Source organism: Rhinolophus hipposideros, assembly GCF_964194185.1.
Source record: "Rhinolophus hipposideros genome assembly, chromosome: 7".
NCBI classification, from domain to species: domain Eukaryota; kingdom Metazoa; phylum Chordata; class Mammalia; order Chiroptera; family Rhinolophidae; genus Rhinolophus; species Rhinolophus hipposideros.
In genome coordinates, this window is record NC_138053.1 from 73,681,653 (window position 1) to 73,705,452 (window position 23,800).

Consider the following 23,800-nt stretch of genomic DNA (forward strand, 5'->3'; position numbering starts at 1 on the left):
AATAAAGTCTTGTTCCCGTTCCCCAATAAAAATCTTTAAAAAAAGGGGGGGGGTTCACATCTAAAATATATAAGAACTCATAGACCTTAACATCAAAAAGACAAACAATCCCATTAAAAATGTTCAGAGGACTTGAACAGACATTTCAGAGGACATACAGATGGCCAATAGACCTATGCAGAGATGATCAACATCACTAATCATCAGAGAAATGCAAATTAAAACCACAATGAGATATCACCTCACACCTGTCAGAATGGCTCTCATCAATAAATCAACAAACAAGTGTTGGAGAAAATGTGGAGAAAAGGGAACCCATGTGTACTCTTGGTGGGATTGTTTGGTGCAGCCACTATGGAAAACATTATAGAGGTTCCTCAAAAATTAAAAATAGAACTACCTTATGACCTAGCAATTCTAATTCTGGGTATTTATCCAAAGAAAGCCAAAACACTAATTCAAAAAAAATATATGCATCTCAATATTCATCGCAGCATTATTTACAATAGCCAATTTTAAATAAATTTACAAGTAAGATAACACTCTGAGATATTGGGGACTTTGACATATATTTTTAGGGAAAGACAATTCAACCTATAAAACTATAACTTCTGCCACATGCTATTGGCTAAAGGAAGTCACAAAGCCAGCATAGATTAAAAGGTTGGAGAAAAATAGACTCTACCTCTTGCAAAATAATATTGCAAAAATATGGATACCAAAAAATCATTAATTGGGGCTATTTTTACAATCAATTTGGAAGCAGCCTAAGTGTCCATTGAAAGAAGATGTGATATGTATGTGTGTGTGTATATATATATATATATATATATATATATATATATATGATGGATTATTACTCAGCTATAGAAAAGAATGAAATCTTGCCATCTGCAACAATATGGATGGACCTAGCGAGTATTATGCTGAGTGAAATAAGTCAGACTGAGAAACACAAATACCATATGATTTCACTTATATGTGTGGAATCTAAAAAACAAAATAAATGCACAATAAAACAGAAACAGACTCATAGATACAGAGAACAAACTGATAGTTACCAGTAGGGGGCAAGGTGAAAAAGGCGAAAGGATTAAGAAATACAAATTGGCAGTTACAAAAGTCATGGGGATGTAAAGCACAGCATAGAGAATATAGTAAATAACACTGTAATAACTATGTATGTGCCACGTGGATATTAGACTTATTGGGGGGGATCACTTCATAAGTTATATAAATGTCTAACCATTATGCTGCACACCTGAAATTAATATATTGAATGTGAACTATAATTGAAAAATGAAAGAAAAAAAAATTTTAATTAAATGCTAATAAAATAAACTTAACAGCTGGTGACAGTTTGCTCATTAATATGAGGTTATACTTATATTAACTGAGAGTGTTTTCTGTCCTTTCTCTTGCTGTCACTTTTCTAAAAAATTATTTAAAAAAATAAATTAGCCTTGTTTTTCTGGAAACAAAGGAAAAGAAATTTTTGACTCAGAGATGTTAAGTTTCCAGTCAAAGTTCACATCTAGGAAGCTGCAGAACAAAGATTCTAATCCTGATGGCAAAACAGAGGCTGACATACTATGTCTTAGATAGTAATTAATAATTAGATAATAATTATATTAGATATAATAATTATGTACAGTGCAGTATAATATAAATAACATAGATATAGTAATTGGATATAACGAATAGATAATAATTAGATAACACTTCTAATAAAAACTGCAGTAACTTTTTAAAAAAAGAAACACATTATAATATTAGAATGTTACCTATGGAGGATAGTGAATGAGGATGGGGAAAAAAATGGAATCGATAAACAAACAGGGCTTTTTGCAGAATAATGATGGTACTATACAGTGAATAATTAATTCAACCTTATGCAACAACTGAAATATATAAATAAATAAATTTAAGAACGAGGCCTAAAAGCTACTAGATATTGGGAAGGCATAGGGGTGGAGCAAGAATTGAGTTATGGTTTGAATTATGTACCCCTCAAATTCTTATGTTCAAAACCTAACTCCAATGTGATGCTATTTGTAAATAGGGTCATTGCAGATGTTATTAGTTAAGATGAAGTCATTGGAATGGGCCCCAATCCAATATGACTGATACCCTTATAAAAAGGGAAAATCTGGACATAGAGGCATGTGCCAAGAGGCAAGCATGTGAAGACCAAGGCAGACTGAGGGCATGCTTCCATGAGCCACAGGAGGCCAAAGATTTGCAGCAAACCACCAAAGCCAGGAACACGTTCTTCTTTACAGCCTTTAGAAGGAACCGAGCCTGTCGACACCTTGATGTCAGACTTCTCGCCTCCAGACGTGAGACAGTACATTCCTGTCATTTATTGTTTAGGCTACCCAGTTTGGGGTACTTTGTTAGGGCAGCTCTAGCAAACCAACACAAGGTGTGAGAGGAGAAAATTCCTCTTTCCCTGCCCAGAACGGGATTATGAATCCTTAGGATTTGGACTGAATGTGAGATGATGATAGTTATCTTCCCCTTTTCTACTCAGAACTTGGTGATGTTTTTTTCCTAGACAATACCTCTCCAAATAAAGCATTCCTCATATTTTGAATTTTCATTAAGAAATATTCTAATTTAAGATACTGATATAGTTTCCCTTACCAAGATGGCAATATATGGACTGGATGGGGCCAAATAACAATATTTTGGGATTTTATCCATTCACCACAAACTCTTCCTGTTTTCACTTCAATAGTTATAGTGATTATGGAATCACCATAACCAGTTGCTCACAAAGACACTAAAATGAGTAAAGAGATTTAATCTAAGGAATAGAAAATAACACCTAAAATTAGTGACTAGCAACTTCTTATTTGTATGATGGAGGTGTCTGCAGAAACCTGTAAGTCGACGATCAATATTTACTTTTGCTTATACTGTCCAGAATTCCTTAGGTTCTGGGTCTTCCTCTCAACACCTGCCTCTGAGAAAATTCCACGTTAGAAAGGTACAAGGAATTTCTGAGAAGATATTTTTCTGCTGACATCTAGTGCCCCTCCTCATTTTCTCTACCTATTATGTCACGGCAGCCTAAAACCATGTTGTTGTCTAATGATCACAAAGCATTGCCATACCTTCTGTACTTTTCTCCTCCGCCTCCTCCTCCTCCAATGACAGGCCAGTTTCTGAATCCTCATAACTCGGTTCTTCATCAGAGAACGCTGTGGTTTCTGCATACTCAGAACCCTCTTCGCCATCATAGACAAGGTGCTTGGGGTCACTATAATCCTCTTCCACAGTGGTTTCTGCATCTTCAGAGTCTACAACCAATTCTAGATATTCCTCTTCTCCTAAGTATAGAGAATTATCTGGCTCCTCATATGTCTGTCTGTCCTGTAAATAATCAACAATTTCTGGAACATCATAGTCAATAGTCTCAACCGAATGTGGCGACGTGACTTTTGATGTGTTGCATTCATATTTCTCGGTTTCCCGTGAGGACCAAGCTGTGTCCCTGTAACTAGTTTTTTCATCCACGAACGTGTTGGAGGTTCCCAAATTCAAGTGTTCTATGTCTTTGAAGGACACTGTGATCTCAGAATCCTCAGGCTGTTTCTCTCCAGGGGAAAACAGACCTTCTGGATTCTTGCTTACCCCCATAGATTGAGGAGGTTCTATGTTCTCATGTTTTAAAAATTCTGAAAAGAACAAGAAAGTTATGGGGAGTTTTGTTTTGCTTTCCAAATTAACAAAAATAAATTTTTTATTAACTTGAGTTTCTGACACCTCAGAGCGTTCTCTCACTTCTTTGTTTCATTGGAGAACAGGAATACCTACTACTTCCAACATAAATGGCCATAAGACAGAACCTTCAATTCCCACTGGAAAAAAAATGAGACCACACTCCTGCCTTGCTCAAAATGTTGAGTCTTTCATAGCAAACTCATATGTTAAATGAGTGAAATAATATTAGAATCTTATGAGCAGTGCTTACTTGTGGATTTACTGCGACCCAAAACCAGTTCAGAATTCCTAGGGCCACTGCTAATGAAATGTGATCCTATCAATTTCTAATCAGAAAGCAAATAGCTCTAATTTGGAATAGTAAATCCTAGAAATGGTAAGACCTAGTTCTAATTCTCTAAGCGTACAGGTCTTGTCCTACATTACGGACCATTAACATTAACCTTTTTATCTGAACTTCTATCTAACATCTCTTAATATAATCTTCAATATTTTTTTAGATTCCTACAAAAGGAGTTACACTTTCCTCTGGTGTAATCTATAAAATTGGTAAACAAAGAACAGCTCCCTCATCTGCCACTAATTATCTTTGAACATTGAAGAATTAGCATTTGAATTTGCTTCAGAAAACTAGAGATCTGCAGGCATTCCTATCACAGAAAAATAATGAAGTTATTGATCCATCATGTATGTGGATTATTTTCCCTGTATTTTCAAAATGACCATACGAAGTAAAAGATGCAGCTTATGGTTTTGGAATTGTTCATATTCACTTACTTGATCAAGAAATCCCTGATGTGTCATCATTAACAGTAATCTGTTTCCAACTATGAGTGTTTCAGGGTGTCACTGTCATAACAATGAGCAATTTATACTAGCACCAAAACAACTGCAAGTTGTGGATACAGTTTAAACAAAAAACTATCAACCCCCCCAAGCCGATAAGATACATTGTTTCCTGCTTGTAAAATCCTGGCCACTTCCCCTTTATCATATTTCAGTAAAATTGTCTCTAAGAGAAAGACAAATGAAAATAAAAGGTGTGAATTTTTTTTCAGCAAATCTACCTCGTCTCTCTCACCCCCTAGAAAGAGTAGAAATTCAACTTACCTTGTCTTAAGCCCGAAATGGTAGCTGACTCTGGAAAAGTACTACATAAACACTTCAGAAAATGCTGACAGCTCACCTCTCCCTTTTTCTGCACTAAAATTAACAGCTTCCGAATTTTCTTCAGGGGATCTGTAATATTCTCCAGAGTTTCATACTCTTGCTCAGAGATCAGCCTCCGAGAGGTTAATGTATCTAAGATAGAATCAGGATCTTCTTGGAGGATTTCGAGTAACTTTTTCCGTTCTCTTTCTATGATCTCTGAGGGAACACTCCCGGTAGCCATTGTTTTCGTTTTCCCTGGACCAGGAAGTGGATTACAAAATCCTTTCAATCAATAAAAACAAGGTCAGGCGGGTCCCAGCAGGTCCGGCAGCCCCGCAGCCCAGCTTCGCGAAGGCTCTCGGCGCGGGGTGGCCCACGAAGCCCCAGAGGGAGGTCAGCTCCCTCCAAGGGGCGACGAAGGAGGAGCCCAAGAGATCGTCTAAGTGGTCAGCGAAACCTGCTCCTGCAAAAGTGGAAACGAAGCCAAAAAAGGCGGCAGGAAAGGATAATTCTGCAGACAAAATATTGCAAACAAAAGGGGTCAAGAGAGCAAAGGAAAACAGGCTGAAGTGGCTAACCAAGAAACTAAAGATTTACCTGCAGAAAACAAGAGAAACTCAAAACGCGGAGAATTCAGCATCTAATGAAACAGGACAGAAAGAAGCCAAGTCTGATTAATATCATACGCCCGGTCTTATCAGTTGTCATTTCCCTACTTGTAAAATCCAGAGGAATACTTTTATAAACTATTTTGTAAATGCAAGTTTTTTAATAGCTCTAAAAACATTTTTAAGAAGGAGGGTATTCCACCTAATCCCATTTTTTAAGTGAAAATGCTTCTTTTAAGAGATCAAATCATTTGCTGGTTGCTTACTTTTTGGTGCAACCAGAAAATGGTAGGATATTGAATACGAGAGGCTTTGATTGTTTTGGGTGTCAGGTTAACATTCCATAGACGGGGGTAGTTTTTATATCCTATAATACAAAATATACTAAATGGCAACGTGGAGTCAGTCGTGCATTTAACATGTCTTGAACATTTTAAGTTACTCTGATTCCCATGTTTTTGGTAGAATTGTTTCCTAAAGAAAACCACTCTTTGACCTTGGCTCTCCCGCTCAGAATTTTGTGCACTCAGTAACATCTTCGGTGTGGTATCCAGTTTTCTTAGTAACATTGTTAATGTGCTGTGAAAGATTGAAAGTTTGATTATGTAGTGTATACAATATTAAATTGTGAATTAATGTGACTTTGATGTAACAGTGTATCAACATTGGAAGATATTGGTACTTGATATTCTATTAAGGAAATTTTGCCTCCAAATTTTCATTTGGAAAATCACTGGATTAACTGTCTGAAAAAGAATCACAACTACATGGCTTTTTAGGTTTTTAGTACGAATTAGGTTTTTAGTATGAATTGAAATGTCTGTGTACTTATCCTCAGAACAACCAATAAAATCTCAATTATGAAAGGAAAAAAGTTTTAAAAAATGGCAGAGTAATTCCATTTAGCAAGGATTAAACATGTCAGTGCAGCCTACCGTTGGAGAGGGATGACACAAACAAACCAAGGCAGTGGGGGAACCCAGCCCAGGGCCCTCCTGGCCCCTGGCTCCCTGCAGATTATTTATTTGCTCTTTTAATGACTTAATTCAGTCTTATCAGGACATGGCCCCAGGGTCAACTCCTCTGAGAAGTCTCTCTTGAACTTCAAATTGAATTTCCCTGCTCTGAGCTCTATCTGTGATAAGACCGTGAATTGATTAACTCTTTTTGGAGTGAAATCTGGCAATCTGCAGCAATAAACTAAAAAATGTTGATAGGAAAAAAATAAAAATTCATATCCTTCATTCATTTCACTTCTAGAAATTATCTTAAGGAAATAATCAGTCAAATGACCAAAGATGTATGTACAAGAATCTGTATTACAACATTGTTTATAATAGTAGATGCTGAAAATAACCGACATTCCCATAAATTGGGGGTTTGTGGAATAAATGGTGATACATCAACAATGAAACACCAGGGCTAGCCCAGTGGCTCAGGTAGTTGGAGCTCCATGCTCCTAACTCCAAAGGCTGTCGGTTCAATTCCCACATGGGCCAGTGGGCTCTCAACCACAAGGTTGCCGGTTCAATTCCTCGAGTCCACAAGGGATGGTGGGCAGCGCCCCCTGCAACTAAAATTGAACACAGCACCTTGAGCTGAGCTGCTGCTGCCCGGATGGCTCAGTTGGTTGGAGCACGTCCTCTCAACCACAAGGTTGCTGGTTTCGACTCCTGCAAGGGATGGTGGGCTGCGCCCCCTGCAACTAGCAATGGCAACTGAACCTGGAGCTGAGCTGCGCCCTCTACAACTAAGACTGAAAAGACAACTTGAAGCTTAACCGGCACCCTCCACAACTAAGATTGAAAGGACAACAACTTGACTTGGAAAAAAGTCCTGGAAGTACACACTGTTCCCCAATAAAGTCCTGTTTCCCTTCCCCAATAAAATCTTTAAAAAAAAAAACTAAAAAAAAAAAAACACAATGAAACACCAAAAAGGGGTTTAAAAGGATAAAGTAAATTTATACATATTTGAAAGTAGTGATTCCCATGATGTATTATTACAGAAAACAGAAAGTTATTGATCTCACTTTTGTTTAAAAAATTAACATGTGTATTGTATAAATATGTAACATATATAACACACCTTTGAAATACTTATAAACAATGACCACACTCACGAAAGCACATAATCTTGTTAATTATCCTGCAATCCAGTCCCCGCCTTGCTTTCGCCCACCTTCATGTTACATAAAACAAGCTGCAAAACCAATGTTATTCTCTGGAACATTTCAGATCTTACTCCCTGGCAAATATCGTCAGTTTGGCTCAAATAAACTCCTGTAAAAATTCTCTACAGGTTTGGACGTTTCTTTCATCAACACACGTAATATATTATACACCATTCAAAAAGGATGACTCCATCGACCCACAACAATATAAATAATGACAATATTATGGAAAATCCTTTTTTGTTTTTTGGTGTAATAAAATCTTGTGGATTTCATTTAATCTTTTCAAATCAGTAATCTATGACCACCATTTAGTTACTTATTAATATCTTATCAAACTAGATAATGGGTAAAAGTAAAGATTGCACATAGACTTTTGTTATAAAGAACGTAAAGGCTGACTCTAGGAGGGATCTGTTGTTTCTGTCTGCCCGTCACCCACCATTCTTATAACGGTACCTCAGTTTTCTGTGGTGAAATACCTCCTCTTCTACCTTAGGTTCATGTGGTACGTGAGGGGCTGCCACCCACATTTGAGTAATCAGGAGGAGAATTTGTCCCCCCTGGTTTGGGAATGTGCACATAATCCCAGGACGACCAACGATAGTGAGCTCCTGGACTTTGCTGAACTATTAGGCAAGAAGCTCTTATTCCAGTGGGATCGGAAAGCTGGTAGGACATAAGTCTTCAACTTCTGTTGGCCATGATTCTGCCTGAGAATGGAGCCGACTGAACCCCTCAAATACTGGCTTCAAAGAAAAGCTTAAAATTACAACTGGGCCATTAGATCATAAGGTTTAAAACAACAGGGTCTTATGACTGTCACACTATGATGCTGTAACGCCGTCTCTGAAAATAAATGCACACTCATCCCAGAGTCTCCGCAATCTTTTCCTTTTAGAGTCTAACCTTTTTCTAGGAAGTAGCAAAATGGAGGAGCATTCTTAGGAGTCATCTGACAAAACTGTCCATTCTTCTTGACATTCAAGATTGAACGCAGTAATTAAAAAAAACACATTACCATTTACAGAATGTATTTTGCATCATGTGAATTCCAGTGGTTAGAACTTAGTCATGCCTGGCAAAGAATAGAAGACAGTGGCTAAGCAGCATATGCCCTCACAAAAGATACCTAAATGGTAGTCTTTGGATGACTAATATTAAAGATTTAAACATACTGGTAATACAGCTTTCCTCAGAGGAAACAATTTTCATCTCTAAAGAGCATTCACTTCTGACACCTCAATTGCTGATTTCAGTGGCTTCACACTGCGTACCCCTGTGCCACACTTACAACAAGTAAAGTACATGTCAAATAAGAAACTACTCTTAACCCAGTAATAACAGAAGATATGAGAAGACATGTCCTATCATGTGAGGCACGGTGGGCCACTCTCCACACAGAGAACACTGTCTGCCACTGATGGCTAATGTATTGCCACTATCAGGATCCCCGCCCAGTAAGAGGAATATACCGTGAAAATAAGTTGGCTTTCAACTTTTGGATATTGATGAGTGGTAAGAGAAAAATGAGAAACTCAGCAAAACCATGCCACAGAGGCTCCCTATTTATACTCGTATACCGAAAGCCAATTTCACGCACGTTTTGGAGCCTGCAAAATACAGAACAAAAATGCTAGGAGACATTCTGTCAAAGTTGCAAACTTGCTCCTTTGAATAAAAATCAAGAAATCAATCAACCTACATAATTTCAAAAGTCCAACCACAAAATTCACAGTTTGGCTTTTCCGAATGATGCTAAATGATAGTTTTGCAATGAATCGTAGCACCTTTCTTCTTACTACTTCCCACCAATTGTACACACAGCATACCAGATCTTTTGGTTTTCACTTGTTGGCTGGTATCTCAGGTTCGAGGAAAAATATTTTTGTACTGAATATTTAAAACTGACTGTCCCACAGCGGCATTTTTAGAGGAAATGGTGAATCTCCACAAGAATGCTTTCACCTCTGGTTCAAAGAGGGCTGGCTTAAATCCACGGAAGCACTGAGTAAACTGGGACCAAACTTGCTGCTCCAGGGCTGTGTTCGGTTCAAGTGCATCCAAGTAACTTATTCTTAACGCCTTGTGTGTACTATCTGGAAGCCATACCTTCTCCAAAGGTCTCATTTTCCCCCCTTGCAGTTTCCTCAAGACTTCATAGCCTATAGCAGTGGGGATTCTGGCTGTAACTTCTGTGACATCCTTGCCCCATACTAGCCAGGAGCTCAGGAGTCTGCAAAACACCCCCTCCATGTAACTTTTTCTGAAACGTTCCCTAGGAAGTTTCAAGGAAAATCTTTATGTTCCAAAAGATTATATATAGCATAACACCCTTTAAAAATTTTTGAGGTAACATGGGTTAATAAAGCATGACAACCTTTTTGAAAGTTGAAAATAAACACGCACAACATACACATATTTGAGATACATGGAGTCATTAAAATTATATACCAAAAAAAGTGAGGAAATGATGAATATGATATTCATAATTATGGATTACTGAGGTTGGAGGAATGGGATGAGGGGACAAAGAGATCATGGAGTTAGACGTAGGATATCATTCAGGGATGAGTTTATAGGTGATTATATTATTGAAGATGGTTAAATATTTAAAACAATAAAAAAAAGAGCAAGCCCAGTGCTGAGGATATATTAGGATCCAAGGATAGTGATGAACTCAATTCTGCTGCCTCTGAGGTTGAAAAAATTTAAGAAAATCCTTGGGGCCGGCCTGGTAGCTCAGGCAGTTGGAGCTCCATGCTCCTAACTCCGAAGGCTGCCAGTTCGATTCCCACATGGGCCAGTGGGCTCTCAACCACAAGGTTGCCTGTTCAACTCCTGGACTCCCACAAGGGATGGTGGGCTCCGCCCCTGCAACTAACAACAGCAACTGGACCTGGAGCTGAGCTGCACCCTCCACAACTAAGACTGAAAGGACAACAACGTGACTTGGAAAAAATCCTGGTAGTACACACTGTTCCCCAATAAAGTCCTGTACCCCTTCCCCAATAAAATCTTTGAAAAAAAAAGGAAATCCTTATGTGACATTAAAAATTAATCTAGAGCCATTAACATCAAGGCAAGATCTTCCACCAGTAAAAAGATTATGACTCACTGAAAGCTCAGATAACGATTATCATTTTTTTAGCAATAAAGTATTTTTAAACTAAAAAAAATAATTTTAGGTAAGAATTCTAACGTGTCAAAAGTATCAAGAGATGCATACCACATACTAACGATATCATTTAAGTTTGCCAGTCTTTTTTATTCACCTAGGTTGGTAAGGCATTCCAGTAACAGGCTTAGGTCTCCTCACCTCCCCAGAGCTCCAGCCTAAATATCCTCCCCTCCCACAATAACCTGCCCCAGGAGATTTCACAGGCGATGGAAAGGAAAGTGTTTATTTGAAATGGGATATTTAGCAGTGAAATTTAAATTTAAGGAAGTTTAAGTTCAGTTCTTTGGTAATAGGAAATTTGCATACCAAGGTATAGAATGCAAATAGAAGTGAGCTGAGGGAAGGGTGGCCAGGAGATGCAGATTTAAAAATACATCCTTCAAGTCCAATCCAGTGACACAGGAGTAAAATTTTGTTTGCAGCTAAGAAATTTAACTTACGTGATTTTTTTAAAGAGAAAAGTCAGCAGTAATTTTGTTTCATTTACTGCAGGAAAAAAAGCAGGTTTAGTGCCAAGTCCTGGTTGTCAAGAGACTTGAATCATAGCAGAACCATGGATGCAGGATTTATAGTCTCTTCCTATCATTCTCTGTCGAAAGAAAAAACGTCATAAGGCAAACGCCTAGGTAATAGCATAGATGATCTGTTTCAGACATTGATCTATTCCCTAAAGATCTAACCTAAACCTGGCATTTGGATAGAAACCTGGAGTTTGTAAATTGGCTTTCTAAAGCCTTTGTAGAGCCAAGGGCTGTAATGGTGTGGTTATCAAGCACACCAGAAAGAACCACTTCATATCAGGGAGAGGGAAAAGTATGTCACTTCCTCTGCCGTCTACAATTCTGGAAGTGTCTGGGGTAAAAGTACTCTCACATAGTGCCTGTATCACTGCTTGGCTCCTCCGTGGCTGCAACTTGCTCTACCCTTTCTACACCGATCTAATTTCTCGTAACACCCATGCTAGGCAGAATAATGACCTCCCCCACCATCTCAAGGGTAACTATGTCCTAATCACAACAATCTGTGAATATGGCCAGTTAGTTACATGGCAAACACAATTAAGGTTGCAGATGGAATTAAAGTTGCTAATCGGCTGACCCAGCGATGAAGAAATTGTCTGGGTGGGGCCGATGGAATCACAGGGGCTGTTAAAAGGTAAACTGAGGCATATTGAAAATTAAAAGCTTTTTTGAGCAAAAATTAACTCCAATAGGGCAGTACCAAACCAGAAGTGGGCAGAGGCACTCAGACTTCAGAAGCCAAGGGAAAGACATATAAAGCGCGAGGTGAAAAAAGGAAATTGCTTAATTGGCTAAAGCTTAAAGCCTAGTTGGCTGTTTGTGATTGGTTGTCCTTAGCATTTTGGTTTCATAACCCTGAGGCATTTACAGGCTTAGATCTTATGTACGCCTTCCTGGCACTAGAGCCACTTCAGTCTAAGGGCCTCCTTGTTTAATTTAATAAGGCCTTATTAAATTAAACTGCAGAAGAGGGATGCTGAATAGAGTCAGGGTGGTGTCATGTGAGAAAGACTATTACTGGCGTTGAAGGTGGAAGGACGCAGTAAGCCAAGAATTGCCAGCAGCATCTAGAAACTGAGAAAGGGAAGAAAACATTATCTTCTGGGGCCTACAAGAGAGGAACGCAGCCTTGTCCACACTTTGAGTTTAGCCCATTGAGACCCATCTCAGACTTCTGACCTGATCTGTAAGATAACAAAGTGTGCTTTAATTGTGGTAAGAACGCTTGACAGGAGACCTAGCTTCTTGACAGATTTTAAGTTTACAATATAGTACTGTTAACTATGAGCACAATACTGTACAGACCTTTAGAAGTCATTCCTCGTGTGCAACTGAAACTTGATCCTGGCTAATTAAATTGGTTGTAAGCGACTAAATTTGTGGTAACTTGTCGAAATAGCAAACTAAGGCAGCTCCTAATCCAGAAGGAGCCCCCGGAATTGCCATTTGGTCCCAGCCCTCAAATGTTGGGTTCCTTTTTCTCCTCTTGCTGCGCACCCACCACACGCCACCTACCACTTCTATGAGGATAGGAACTATGTCCTGTTAACGTTTCTATTCCCAGCCCACAGCAAAGAGTCTAGCACTCATCAGGGACTAATCGATTTTTCATCTGTCAAAATTAAACCTGATTGCTAGAGTTCGTCTTGTTCTGCTGGCGGTTAGTCAGTTATCTTGGCTGGTGTTTCACATACACTAGGTAACGAATGCTAGGTTTGCTCTCGAAAGCATCTTCTAGGGTGATTTGGGATTGTTTTCCCTCTTATTTTTTAAATGTTTGGATAGTTTATCGTCTTGGGAGGGTGGGTGCTTTGTGGGCTGAGAGGTTACAACTGGATTAGCGTTTATCAAGGACGTCTGGGAACCACCAATGTCGAAACTGTTTAGGAAGTGTTTTTTCTGTTTTAGAAAGCACAGACTTTCTGGCCCTACCTAAAGCTGCTGCGGACTCAGATTTCCGCACCTTGGGGTGCAGGTAACTATTGAACAAGTTCTGTATGTGATTTCTTGGCACGATGGCGTTTGGAATCAAAACGTTTGCCTCTAAGTTACTACAGTAAGAAAAAAAACATTTGCTTTCTTTCGAGGTTGAGCCTAGCTCCTCAGAAGCGTTCTGAGCCTCGGGACTCCGGGAGAGCGCGCAGTGGAAATCAGCCTCGGCCAAAAGTTCCCAGCCGGAACGAAGGGAAAGCTGCAGAAGCTGGTTTTCCCCGGATCAGGATCCCACACCCACCACGACCCCTACACACACGCCGGAAGCCCTGAGTCGGCAGGGGTATCTCCGGGAGGGTCAGCTTCACATCCCCGGTTCTCCATCAGCTAGGGGGCCGGAATCCACGACGGGGCCACAACTCTGAAAAAGCGCTAAGACCCCGGAGCACGAGCAGGAGCAGGTGGAGGATCCGCGGCAGCCGCAAGGCAGACACCAGATTTCTAGCCCCGCCCGCCTGCCGGGAGCTGAAACCTGTATTGGCCCCGCCTTGTTCCGGATCCTCCTGTGGACACCACCCACACGGAGGCGTCGGACACTTGAGAATGATGCACCGCGCCCCGCCGGAAGTATTCCCCTGGGCGGAATCTTTTGAGCACGATATAGCGGAAGTGTTTTCTCTTCCGGCCTTTTTGGTCTCGGTGGCAGAAGCGCGATGGTGAGTTGTTTGCTATGGCTCTTGTAATCGCCTTCCATCCTCGTCTCCTGCGCTGCGCTGATTGCTATCCATGGGGTTGCCGGCAAGATTCCTAACAAAGGGAGCGGGTGGGCAGGAAAGATGCGTGCTGTGGCCCTCAAAAGCCAGAAGAATGGCCTCTAACTACCTGGGGTGCCGAGCCTGCAGTCGTGGAACTGGAGCCGCTTTAGGTCTCTTACTTCGGTCTGATTTTTGGGAATTTTCTAGGATGAAAATTAAGGGAAGAAGCTTGATTTTGGAGTGTTTGGCTCTGTGTAAGCAAAGGAATTTGGTGCCGGTGCCTGGCAGGATTCCTTAGGTTTTTGGATTAAGGGTAAAGAGGAAAGCCAAATTATTTTCATATTTCTCCTTACGCCTCTTTTTTTTTAAAATGTAGATTTTTGAAAACTGCGATTCTTGCGGAGAGCTTTAGACGTACGTGCAATTCCTGTCGTAGTTTCTGATTAGCATTTAAGAAAAGTTAGAAACTTCTCTCCCAGTTCCAGCTCTTGTGACTACTGCCTTTACGTTTTATCTTTTCCTGTAACTGCTACACTTGAAAGGGATGGTAATTGCCGGGTTTCAGGATTGCGTATCCCTTTCCTTGGCAGACGAAGGGCACGTCGTCGTTCGGAAAGCGCCGCAATAAGACGCACACGCTGTGCCGCCGCTGTGGCTCCAAGGCCTACCACCTGCAGAAGTCCACCTGTGGCAAGTGCGGCTACCCTGCCAAGCGCAAGAGAAAGTGTAAGTCGGATGTTTTCCGGGCCACTGTGAGGTGTCGGGATGGATTTTTCGGTTGAACACAGTCTCTGGGTTGCATCGTGCCTAAGTGGCGCCTGGCTTTGGACACTGTTTGGTGCCTAAGTTGTGCACCTGTATGCGGAGGAAGCTGATTAAAAACCCAAGGAAAACACTTCGCTGTATTGACCAACGGTGCTGACAGGGGGTGTGGGGGAAAATCGTTTAGAACCTTATCTGAGTTTTGTGTTCTAGATAACTGGAGTGCTAAGGCTAAAAGACGAAATACCACTGGGACTGGTCGAATGAGGCACCTAAAAATTGTATACCGCAGATTCAGGTACAGTTTTCCTGGTTGGGTTATAATTGCTTTTGTGAGCTTGATAAAAATCATCTCATTAACTAAGGTGTGAAATAAGAGTACTCTCCTGATTAGTGGGGATGAAGTGTTGGCAGGGATTTTCTTTTGCCACCATAACCTTCAGATCCATTAATCTAGATTTTACTATTTCGGTAAATAATAGTATGAATTATAAATGTCTAGAGCATGGTTTGAGCTAGATTCCCTCAACTGGGATGCCATTTACTAGTAATAAAACAACTCTCATACCAAATATGTCAAGACTGGAGTCTGGAGTCAGGCCTTCAATTTTGTTGCTTTGTGTGCTATAGAAAACTCAGTTGCTATTGTTTGTATAGAAAGAAAAATGTTAAGTTCTTGTTACATAGTGAGGCTTTAGAATTTGTTAGAAATGCAGAAATTTCAACCCCAACCTGGACTTATATAAACTACATTTTAGTGGTAGCTTTTAAAGGGTTAAGCCATCTAAGATCTCAGCTGATTCTTTGTTGTGGGGGGCTTTCCTTTGCAGTGTAGGATATTTAGCAGAGTCCCTGGACTCTATACACTCAATTCCAGATTTTCTAATTTTAAAAAGATGACAAGGCAGGAGCTCTGTAAACAACGCCCTTACCTGAGTTTGTGTTCGTGTGCTCAGTGATCTTTCTGATTTGTACTTAGCTATTATTCAGTAGTATAGATTTAGTAGTGAGGGGTCTGCTACTCTAATGTGGGAATAAAGAGCATAAACTGAAGCCAGACTTTAAACTTTCTGTGCCTCAATTCACAAGTCTTTTAAAGGGGGATGATAGTACATTTTCCTCTCAGGTGTGAATATTAAATGAGTTAAAGTATAAAGCATAGTCAATGCTTTAGAGAATGTCTGCCATTAAACATGCTCCTTGTTTTCCCTTGGTTAAAGGAAAGTAAGGATTTCTTTCGGCCTCAGCATAGGGACCAGTTTTCACAAATACCTTGTATCTCTCAGGCAGTGGGGAAATACACTAGCCTCAATGAATTGAGTTTTTGTTTTTTTCAATTTCAGTTAACTGTATCCCTAAAATGGATATCTTGAAACAAAAAATAAATAAAATGTTGCAGCTTATCAGTGATGTTGTAAAAATAAATGTCTGAACATATGAATTCAATACTGATTTCAGCATTTAACTGAGATAAGCTCATTAAAAATCTGTTTTAGCAAAAATTAAAATGTATATATGATGTTGCTAAAGTAATGGTTGTTGTTTTTAACATGGTACAGGCATGGATTCCGTGAAGGAACAACACCTAAACCCAAGAGGGCAGCCGTTGCAGCATCCAGTTCCTCTTAAGGATTTCAACGATTAGTTGCACAATAAATGTTTTGATTTTAAAATACACCTGGTGTGCTAAGGTATTTTAATAGGCTTATAGTATCAATGAATTACTATAGGTGTGGTAATGGGACAACTTAGTATCAGATTTACTTAAGTGACTGCTTTGGAGCACTGACTTTTGAACTGGGTTGTGATACTACTTGAGAGGAAGAGAACAAGCAGAATTCCAGATTCCTTCAAGCAGATAATATTGAAAGATGGTGTAAAGAATATAGTAAGAGTTAAAGTCGCACAGGTCTCAGCTTATATTCAATTATACAGAAGCTCCTGCTGTCTAAATCGACATTGGGCTTCCTCCCAGTGTATGAATATTTTGGCTTGAGAGAACTGAAATGTGACTTGCTCTTAACATCTTCCTGAAATCCAGTATTACTAATAGTTGATTCCTATGTGATGGAGGGGCCCATTAAGATAGATGGTTATACTCGGTGTGGAATAAATGTTGGGCTTTTAGGTAAGTGGGCACTGACCTGAAGACTTGTGATTGCTGAATCCTGGGTCAGCAAAAGCAGTTGGCACAAAAGGGTAAAGAGAGGTGGGCAGTGATGCATTAAGAAAGGCGTGTGTATTGAGAACAAGGTGAGCTTACTTCTTGCCAGTGTCTGTGGTCCTTAGTACCAAGTAGGTTTCAGTGGAAAATTACTCTGGTGCAATGGTTAATTATTCCCATAAATCACGGATGGCTCTCAGGCCGAATGAAGCTGCACTGATTACAGTTTAAGTTGGTTTTAATACCCAGGGGGAAGCAATGGGAAAGAGATGGGGCTAGGTTAACATTCAGAATAAGGTGACAACAGGTGGATTCAGTTGGTCTTTGAGTCCTAGTTTGCATGTCTTGTCTGACGTAGCTGAGGATGTCCTGAGATCAGAGTTGAGGTTTGGGCAGTGGATTCCCATTTGACATGTCTGGGGCCAATGTCACTCTTGTTCCAGTATGATTGACAGTCTACCTGGCCAAGACCTGCTGCGTGGTTACCTTACTTCACAACAAAGGAAGTTTTTTGGGCACAGAGTACTCAGGACCAGGTAGGTGTCACCAGTGGACATCTGAAATGAGACCCAGGAACATAGCCTTGTGTCTTGTTTACTTGGCCTTTTAATCACATATTGTGGTTTGTCAGGTCATGAAAATTGGAGGGGGGTTGGCAGAAGAATCTAAAGGGTAATAGTGGTCAGATCATGAAAATCGAGTACCATTGTAAGGAGTTTGAACTTGAGCCCGAGGCAATGATAATTCATTGATTTCCAGCACACCAGTGGCATGAGTTAGCAAGATGTCGAGGGTGATGTGGATGTGATACCTTGAAGCTGGAAAACCAGGCAGCAGGTTCTGAAAATAGTCCACGTGAAAATCCTGAGGACGTGTGCTACGGTAGTGGCAGAAGGGCTGGCTGGAGCGGGGAGGTCTGTACTGAGAATATCTAAAGTTTGAATCAGGAAATAGCTTCCAAACCCCTTTTCTGTATGACAGGCTGTGTGAGGGTTCCTTGGGATCACAGAAAAATTCAGCGTTGTGTCTAGTGTAGCAGTCCTCAAAAACACCCGGAAAACGGGAATCTTGGACGACAGGTTTCTGACTAGGGCAAGGAGGTGGTGCTTTCACTGAGGTAATATAGAACCAAGGCAAGTGGGGAGTGGGTAGTAAAATTGGGTTTTGTTGCGATAGATGCCTGTGGGACACCAGAAGGATATGTGAGTAAGCCTGGTGGCAGTTCAAGTGGAAAGTCGGCTGGAAGTCCACATTTGGAGGTAATGAACAGAGTTGTGAAAGGGAATTGACTTTAGGGTTAGGATGGTGAACACAATTTCAACAGTGATACTGGTATGAGGCGATGGTGAAGTCTGGTAGAAATGGTGAGAAAAGGATTCCGTTTCTTCACTGGTGAACTTCAGTAACCTTCCTTGATTCAGTAATGGTTGAAACCATTTGAAAATACACAGACCCCAAAGTTTAGACTCAAAGATTTGGGGAGGTGTTTATACCGTTTTCCTGAAAATTTAAGACCTAGCTGGACAGTCAGCTCTAATGCGTCTTTTGGAGCAAAATGAATGTAAGACCCGGTCTTATAGTAAAATATGTTAATTTTTGCTCCAAAAGACGCATTAGAGCTGATTGTCCAGCTAGGTCTTATTTTTGGGGAAACGGTAGGAGACCAGAGAGTGGTTCATTCATTTGTTCATCATAATAACGTGATGCTGTAACTGCTATGTAGCAGGCCAATTTAGAGAGACAGTGGGTTCAAACAGACATGGTTGAAGTTGACAGTCGACTCCAGTGGTAGAATTAGCCCAGGACCTAGGATACGGTTGAGTGATTGGGTTATTTGAGGGGGCACTTGGTCATACATAGCTGAGGCCAAAGAGAAGGGAGATTTAAAAACTAAGTGACTTCTGGATTTGGCAAGATTTAGGTGAATGTTTCCATAAACTTCATTTCAGTAGAGTATCAAGAATAAAGCCATCTTGGAAATGGCCGGTTAGCTCAATTGGTTATAGTGTGGTGCCCTTAACAAGGTTGCCGTTTTGATCCCCACCCAACATGGGCCACTATGAGCTGCGCTCTCCACAACTAGATTGAAACAACTACTTGACTTGGAGCTGATGGGTCTTGGAAAAACACAAATAAATAAAAGTTTGAAGAAAAAGAAAGTCATCTTGCTAGCGATTCAAGGGAGATGGGGCAATGAGGAATGGATAGTTCAGTTTCAAACACGAAAGATGCTTTGGGAAGGTTACCTATGTATTCTATGGTTTCCTTTCATCTCTTGCTGGTAATAGTGCCTCTGTTCATGAACCAACTATCTGTTCAGTGAGATCCATGTGTCAGAAGCGGTTCTAGGCCCAGGAGACAAGTGGAAAACAAGATGGACAAGGACCCTGCTCTGACATTTCTGCAGTGTGTGCATATGCTTGTGTATGTGTTGTGTATCGGGGTGATAGCGGACAAGTGAGCAATTTCAGGCAGTGATTAAGTGCTGAAAAGACATATAATGAGTGTGATGGGGGAGTGGAGGGACTTTCTTTAGAAAGTTGGTTAAGAAAGGTAAATGATGAGCCATGCCTGCAAAAGTAAGAACAGCCATTCAGGCAGAGATTGTATTCAGTCTTTTTTGAGTTGATTGCAAAATTTAGCCATGGCTGTAATTAATAGTGTATATTCGTGTAAGAAAAGTAACGTCAAAGTAATATACTATAAAATTATTTTACTTGTTTCAGAGTTTTCTCTTTCACATTAGTACATAGGGATTATACTGTTTTTTGTTTGTTTCTTCTCAAAACAAAAGGTAGTTTAAATCATAATCTAAGAGAAGCACAGACCAGAGATTATCAATAACCTCAGGAACCAAGAATGGAATCTGAAGCAAAAGCTTTCTTGTAAGGTAGAAGGATGTTTTGTTAAGGAAAATTCTAATGAAAAAAATGGTTCTAATGTATGGAAGTGGTTCATAGAACAGGCATGGTATGTGGACTGAGATAAAAAAGAAACAAAAAACTTTATTTTTGTGTCCTTTATACATATAGTGAGAATATACTCCAGTGCCCAGGATGAAGATTTGTTCTGACCCAAGTTTTTTTAAGATTACTTATAATAAAAAAAATGCCCTCCAGTCATTAGTTGTAAAAAGTTTTGTTTCAATAAATAAAATGTCTATTCCTAAGTAACGGTCAAAACTCAAACTCGCATTTTCCAGCTTGAGGCTACTCTGGGCTAGAAATCAGCAGTGGAGAAGGGGATGTGACCCCTCTGACTTCAGCTTTCTCCCTGTGTATGTTCTCTGGGGCTTGTGACAGGCAGTTTCACTCCACAGTGGGGCTAAAGAGTAGATAGGAGGAGAAAGGAGGGGTGAGGGGTGAGGGGATGGAATGTTTTCCTTTGCTGGATGGGTTCACAATCTCTGGACTAGCAGATGATTACGCTGACGTTTTCTCTCCCAGGCACTTGTAGGTCTTCGTAGGTTCCCTGCTGGGTTCCTTCTCCCTTAGTTCCCATCTCAATTTGAAATAGTCTTGTGATTCCTTCTTAGAACCAACCGCAGGATCCAGCCTCTTCTGCAGTTTCTTACCTCTGAGGGTCCTATTGGTAGGATCTGCAATTAGCCCACGCTGTCTCTCTCATGAGTGGTCCACAGGAAACATTCTCACACCCTGATCTGAACAAATGCTTAAGTGCAAGGAGATCTAATGACAGCAGCCCTCTCCTGGCCCCCCAGCAGAAACGGTTACAGAAAACACATTTCAGAGCTCTCTGAGTGGTACCTTTGAAGATCCCTTCACCAGATTAAGAGCTAGAAGGTAGTAACCTTTAATAAGAAAGTGGGATTGAATACTTAAAACCCTCTTCAAAGAAATTTTGGGGAGGCTGGTTTGCTCAGTTGGTTAGAACACTGTGCTCTTATGGTTGCTGGTTCGATCCCCACATGGGCCACTGTGAGCTGTGCCCTCCACAACTAGATTGAAACAACTACTTGACTTGGAGCTGATGGGTCCTGGAAAAAAATTAGAAAGAAAAAAAAAAAGTTAAAAATATTTCTTCATGGATCTCTTCCTTGGACTCCTATGTCCTTGGTCTGGCTGAGGATTCTAAAAGCTATTACCAGACTCTTGGATACATTTCGTGTGTGTGTGTGTGTGTGTGTGTCAGAGAGAGAGAGTGTAAGTTTTGGTAGTTCTGAGGCAAGAAAAGCCCCATTCTGTTAGTGTTACATAGCGCTGCAAATACAAACCTAGCGAATATAAAAAGTATTTGCTTTGCTTTCAGAAATGTTTCAAATGATTTAAACTCCTGAGTGTCATGTTATGGAGAAATTAGTCTTGTAGGGGAAAGGTCTTTTTTAAAAAAGGCCTGGTAAAACAGGGTATTAGAGAAAGGTCTAGCTTCAAGTTAGGGCAGGTGGTAGAGGGCACTGAGGAGGAAGCAAATGTTATACCAGGTGGCAAACAGTATTTTAGAAACACAACTATGTTGAGCAAACAGGAGGAAGGAAAGGTTGGCTGTATTTGGTTCAGCCACCTCAGAGTGGAGAAGGCGAAGTCAGAGCTGAACCTGTGCATGGACCCTGTGTCACAGGGGAGCAACCCTCAGAGGAGAAGCAGCTTCCCAAGGGAGGAGAGAGAAAGGAAGCAGGAAGCCTCAGAGAGAAGTAGTGTCCAATTAGGGATGGCTCTGGAGAGAAACCTTTGGGAACAAAACCTTCGAGATAGCTCAGTATGGCACTGTGCTTTTAAAGTTGCAAGAGATGTGAGATGGTGTACTAAAACTGCTTTGGAGAGAAGAAAACTAAGGCACAGATGTTAAAGGTATATATTTTCTTTCTCTGGTAAAGATTCTGACAACAGTGAGTGTTGTTGGAATGCATTCTTTTAATTAATAAAGACATTGTACAATGTAAGATTAGTTTTGTAGCACATTTGTCTTCAATAGAATCCTTACTCATCTATCGCCTGGATGTGGAGCCACAGTGCTAATCATACACTGTAAAATATAGAGATCAAGATACCATTCACATTCATAATTTTAGTATTGAATTAACTTTTTATAAGGTAATAGCAAGCCATTTTCCAGTCATCTTGATCAGTGGAGGTCTGCTCTTTCCTGATCCCCTTCCTCCAAAAAAAAGCCCTAGGAGAGAATATATTATGGAATAAAATCCTCAATAGTTTTAAATTTTTGAACAGTTAAATTTTGAATACCTTTCATATTCATCAGAGACAACTCTTAGAATCTGAATAGATTTAAAGACAGTATCCCATTCTGCCTTCTGGTATTTTTCATTGTCTTGAGTTTAGACCAATGCTAAAATCCGTGTAGATGAATTTAGTATTTGTAAAACAAGAATGCTTCAGTTATGTGACTAAAAAAAATACTTCATTGTGTAAATATCAGAAATAATATGTAGAGGATAAAAATATAGACATCTAATAAAAATAGTTGGTGTATAAGTCAAGGTTCATTGAGGAGACAAATCACCTAGTAACTTGAACAGGAAAAGTTTAATACAAGGGATTGGGGTATTAAGGGATTGGCTAGTAAAAATTAAAGAGAACTCTACCGAATGTGGGAAGAGCAGAAATCAGGAGCAGCCAGTACGCCTAGAGCTGAGATAGAGCACCCAAGGAAAAAGCCTCCCACCCCTGAAGCTGAGATGCAGATGTCAGAAAAGGTGTAGCGTAGCTCCCTGGATGTTGAAGTGTCTTGCTTCTGGAAATTGCTGGAAAGCCTCCAGAGGGATGACTGGGGAAGTCCTTCATGGGAAAATGCCCTGCCCAACAGCATTCTGCTGTGAAGCTGCCTGAAGGGGCTCTGGGGAAAAAGCTGGTCACCAGGTACTTCTGGCCAGTGCACATGGCAGGAAGCCGGCACTGGAGAAGCTACCCACACTGCAGGGGCCTGGCACTGGGAAATCCACCCCATATTGTAAGAGTTTGACCCTAGAGAAGTCACAGGCCTCTTTCTGAAGTTTACCAAGGATCGTTTTAACACAGCTTAGCGCTCTTTGACAGATCAACCTGAATAAAATCTGCTGACAATGTATTAACACCTTCTGCATATTACACACTTCATGTATTTCAATGTCTTGAGAGATTTTAGGAAAAGTTTGGGTTGAATTTGTAGTAAGTACATAGAAATCTAAGCCAGTGAAAAAAACATGACAAAGTATTAATTCCAGACAAAAACAAAAGTCTTTTAGTATAGGTCAATTATAATGTATATAATCCAATAAAGCAACTAGAAGATTCTCCATGTTAAAATTTCAGTCAAGTAATCTATAACCATTTTAGTAAAAATAAAATATACTAGAGTTAGAACAAATTCCTAACACAAGGGCCGGCCCTGGTGGCGCAGGCGGTTAGAGCTCCATGCTCCTAACTCCAAAGGCTGCCGGTTCGATTCCCACATGGGCCAGTGGGCTCTCAACAACCAAAAAAAAAATCCTTATTAAAAAAAAAAAAAAAATTCCTACCACGAAGAAAACAAAATTTCCATATGAAACCAACTTAATTTCTGAAATTAAAAGCTCTATGGTTCATAGTGTACTTGAATTTAAATATTTTGCTCTATGTGGGAGAAATAGATTAAATTAATAATATGTACTGATTACATATGTAAGGAATAATATTACTGAAAAAGAAAAAAATCAACATATTTTCTTATGTAATTTATTGGTTATTAAAGGAAACCACTAAAACTATGTAACAGCTCAGTTTTTCACAGTATATCCTCTTGATATGTTTAACATAACTTGTAACACAGCTGTACCATTGTAAGTCTTTCAGGAAATATAAAATATTTTAAAATATTTGAGGAAAATATT

At 40.1% G+C, this 23,800-nt stretch overlaps 2 protein-coding genes and 1 pseudogene across 3 annotated transcripts in view; 1 reads left to right on the top strand and 2 right to left on the bottom strand.

Annotated features, from left to right (window-relative positions):
* CARD6 (caspase recruitment domain family member 6) overlaps window positions 1–5,310 on the bottom strand; it is a 12,900-nt gene extending 7,590 nt beyond the window's left edge. Inside the window, exons 1-2 of the mRNA XM_081053413.1 lie at window positions 4,840–5,310; window positions 3,120–3,683 (exon numbers count right to left, since the gene is read on the bottom strand). Coding sequence (XP_080909539.1) covers window positions 3,120–3,683; window positions 4,840–5,122 — 847 coding nt within the window. The 5' untranslated portion in view covers window positions 5,123–5,310. The remainder of the gene's footprint in view (window positions 1–3,119; window positions 3,684–4,839) is intronic.
* Window positions 5,311–8,879: 3,569 nt separating this feature from the next.
* On the bottom strand, window positions 8,880–9,918 carry LOC308499767 (peroxisome biogenesis factor 2-like; annotated as a pseudogene). Its single transcript has one exon. The product of its transcript is annotated as a peroxisome biogenesis factor 2-like (transcript).
* Window positions 9,919–13,611: 3,693 nt separating this feature from the next.
* RPL37 (ribosomal protein L37) lies at window positions 13,612–16,490 on the top strand. Its single transcript, XM_081053801.1, has 4 exons — window positions 13,612–14,012; window positions 14,642–14,777; window positions 15,027–15,111; window positions 16,373–16,490. The coding sequence occupies exons 1-4, from the start codon at window positions 14,010–14,012 to the stop codon at window positions 16,440–16,442; spliced, it is 294 nt and encodes a 97-aa protein (XP_080909927.1). The 5' UTR covers window positions 13,612–14,009; the 3' UTR covers window positions 16,443–16,490.
* Window positions 16,491–23,800: the final 7,310 nt, after the last annotated feature.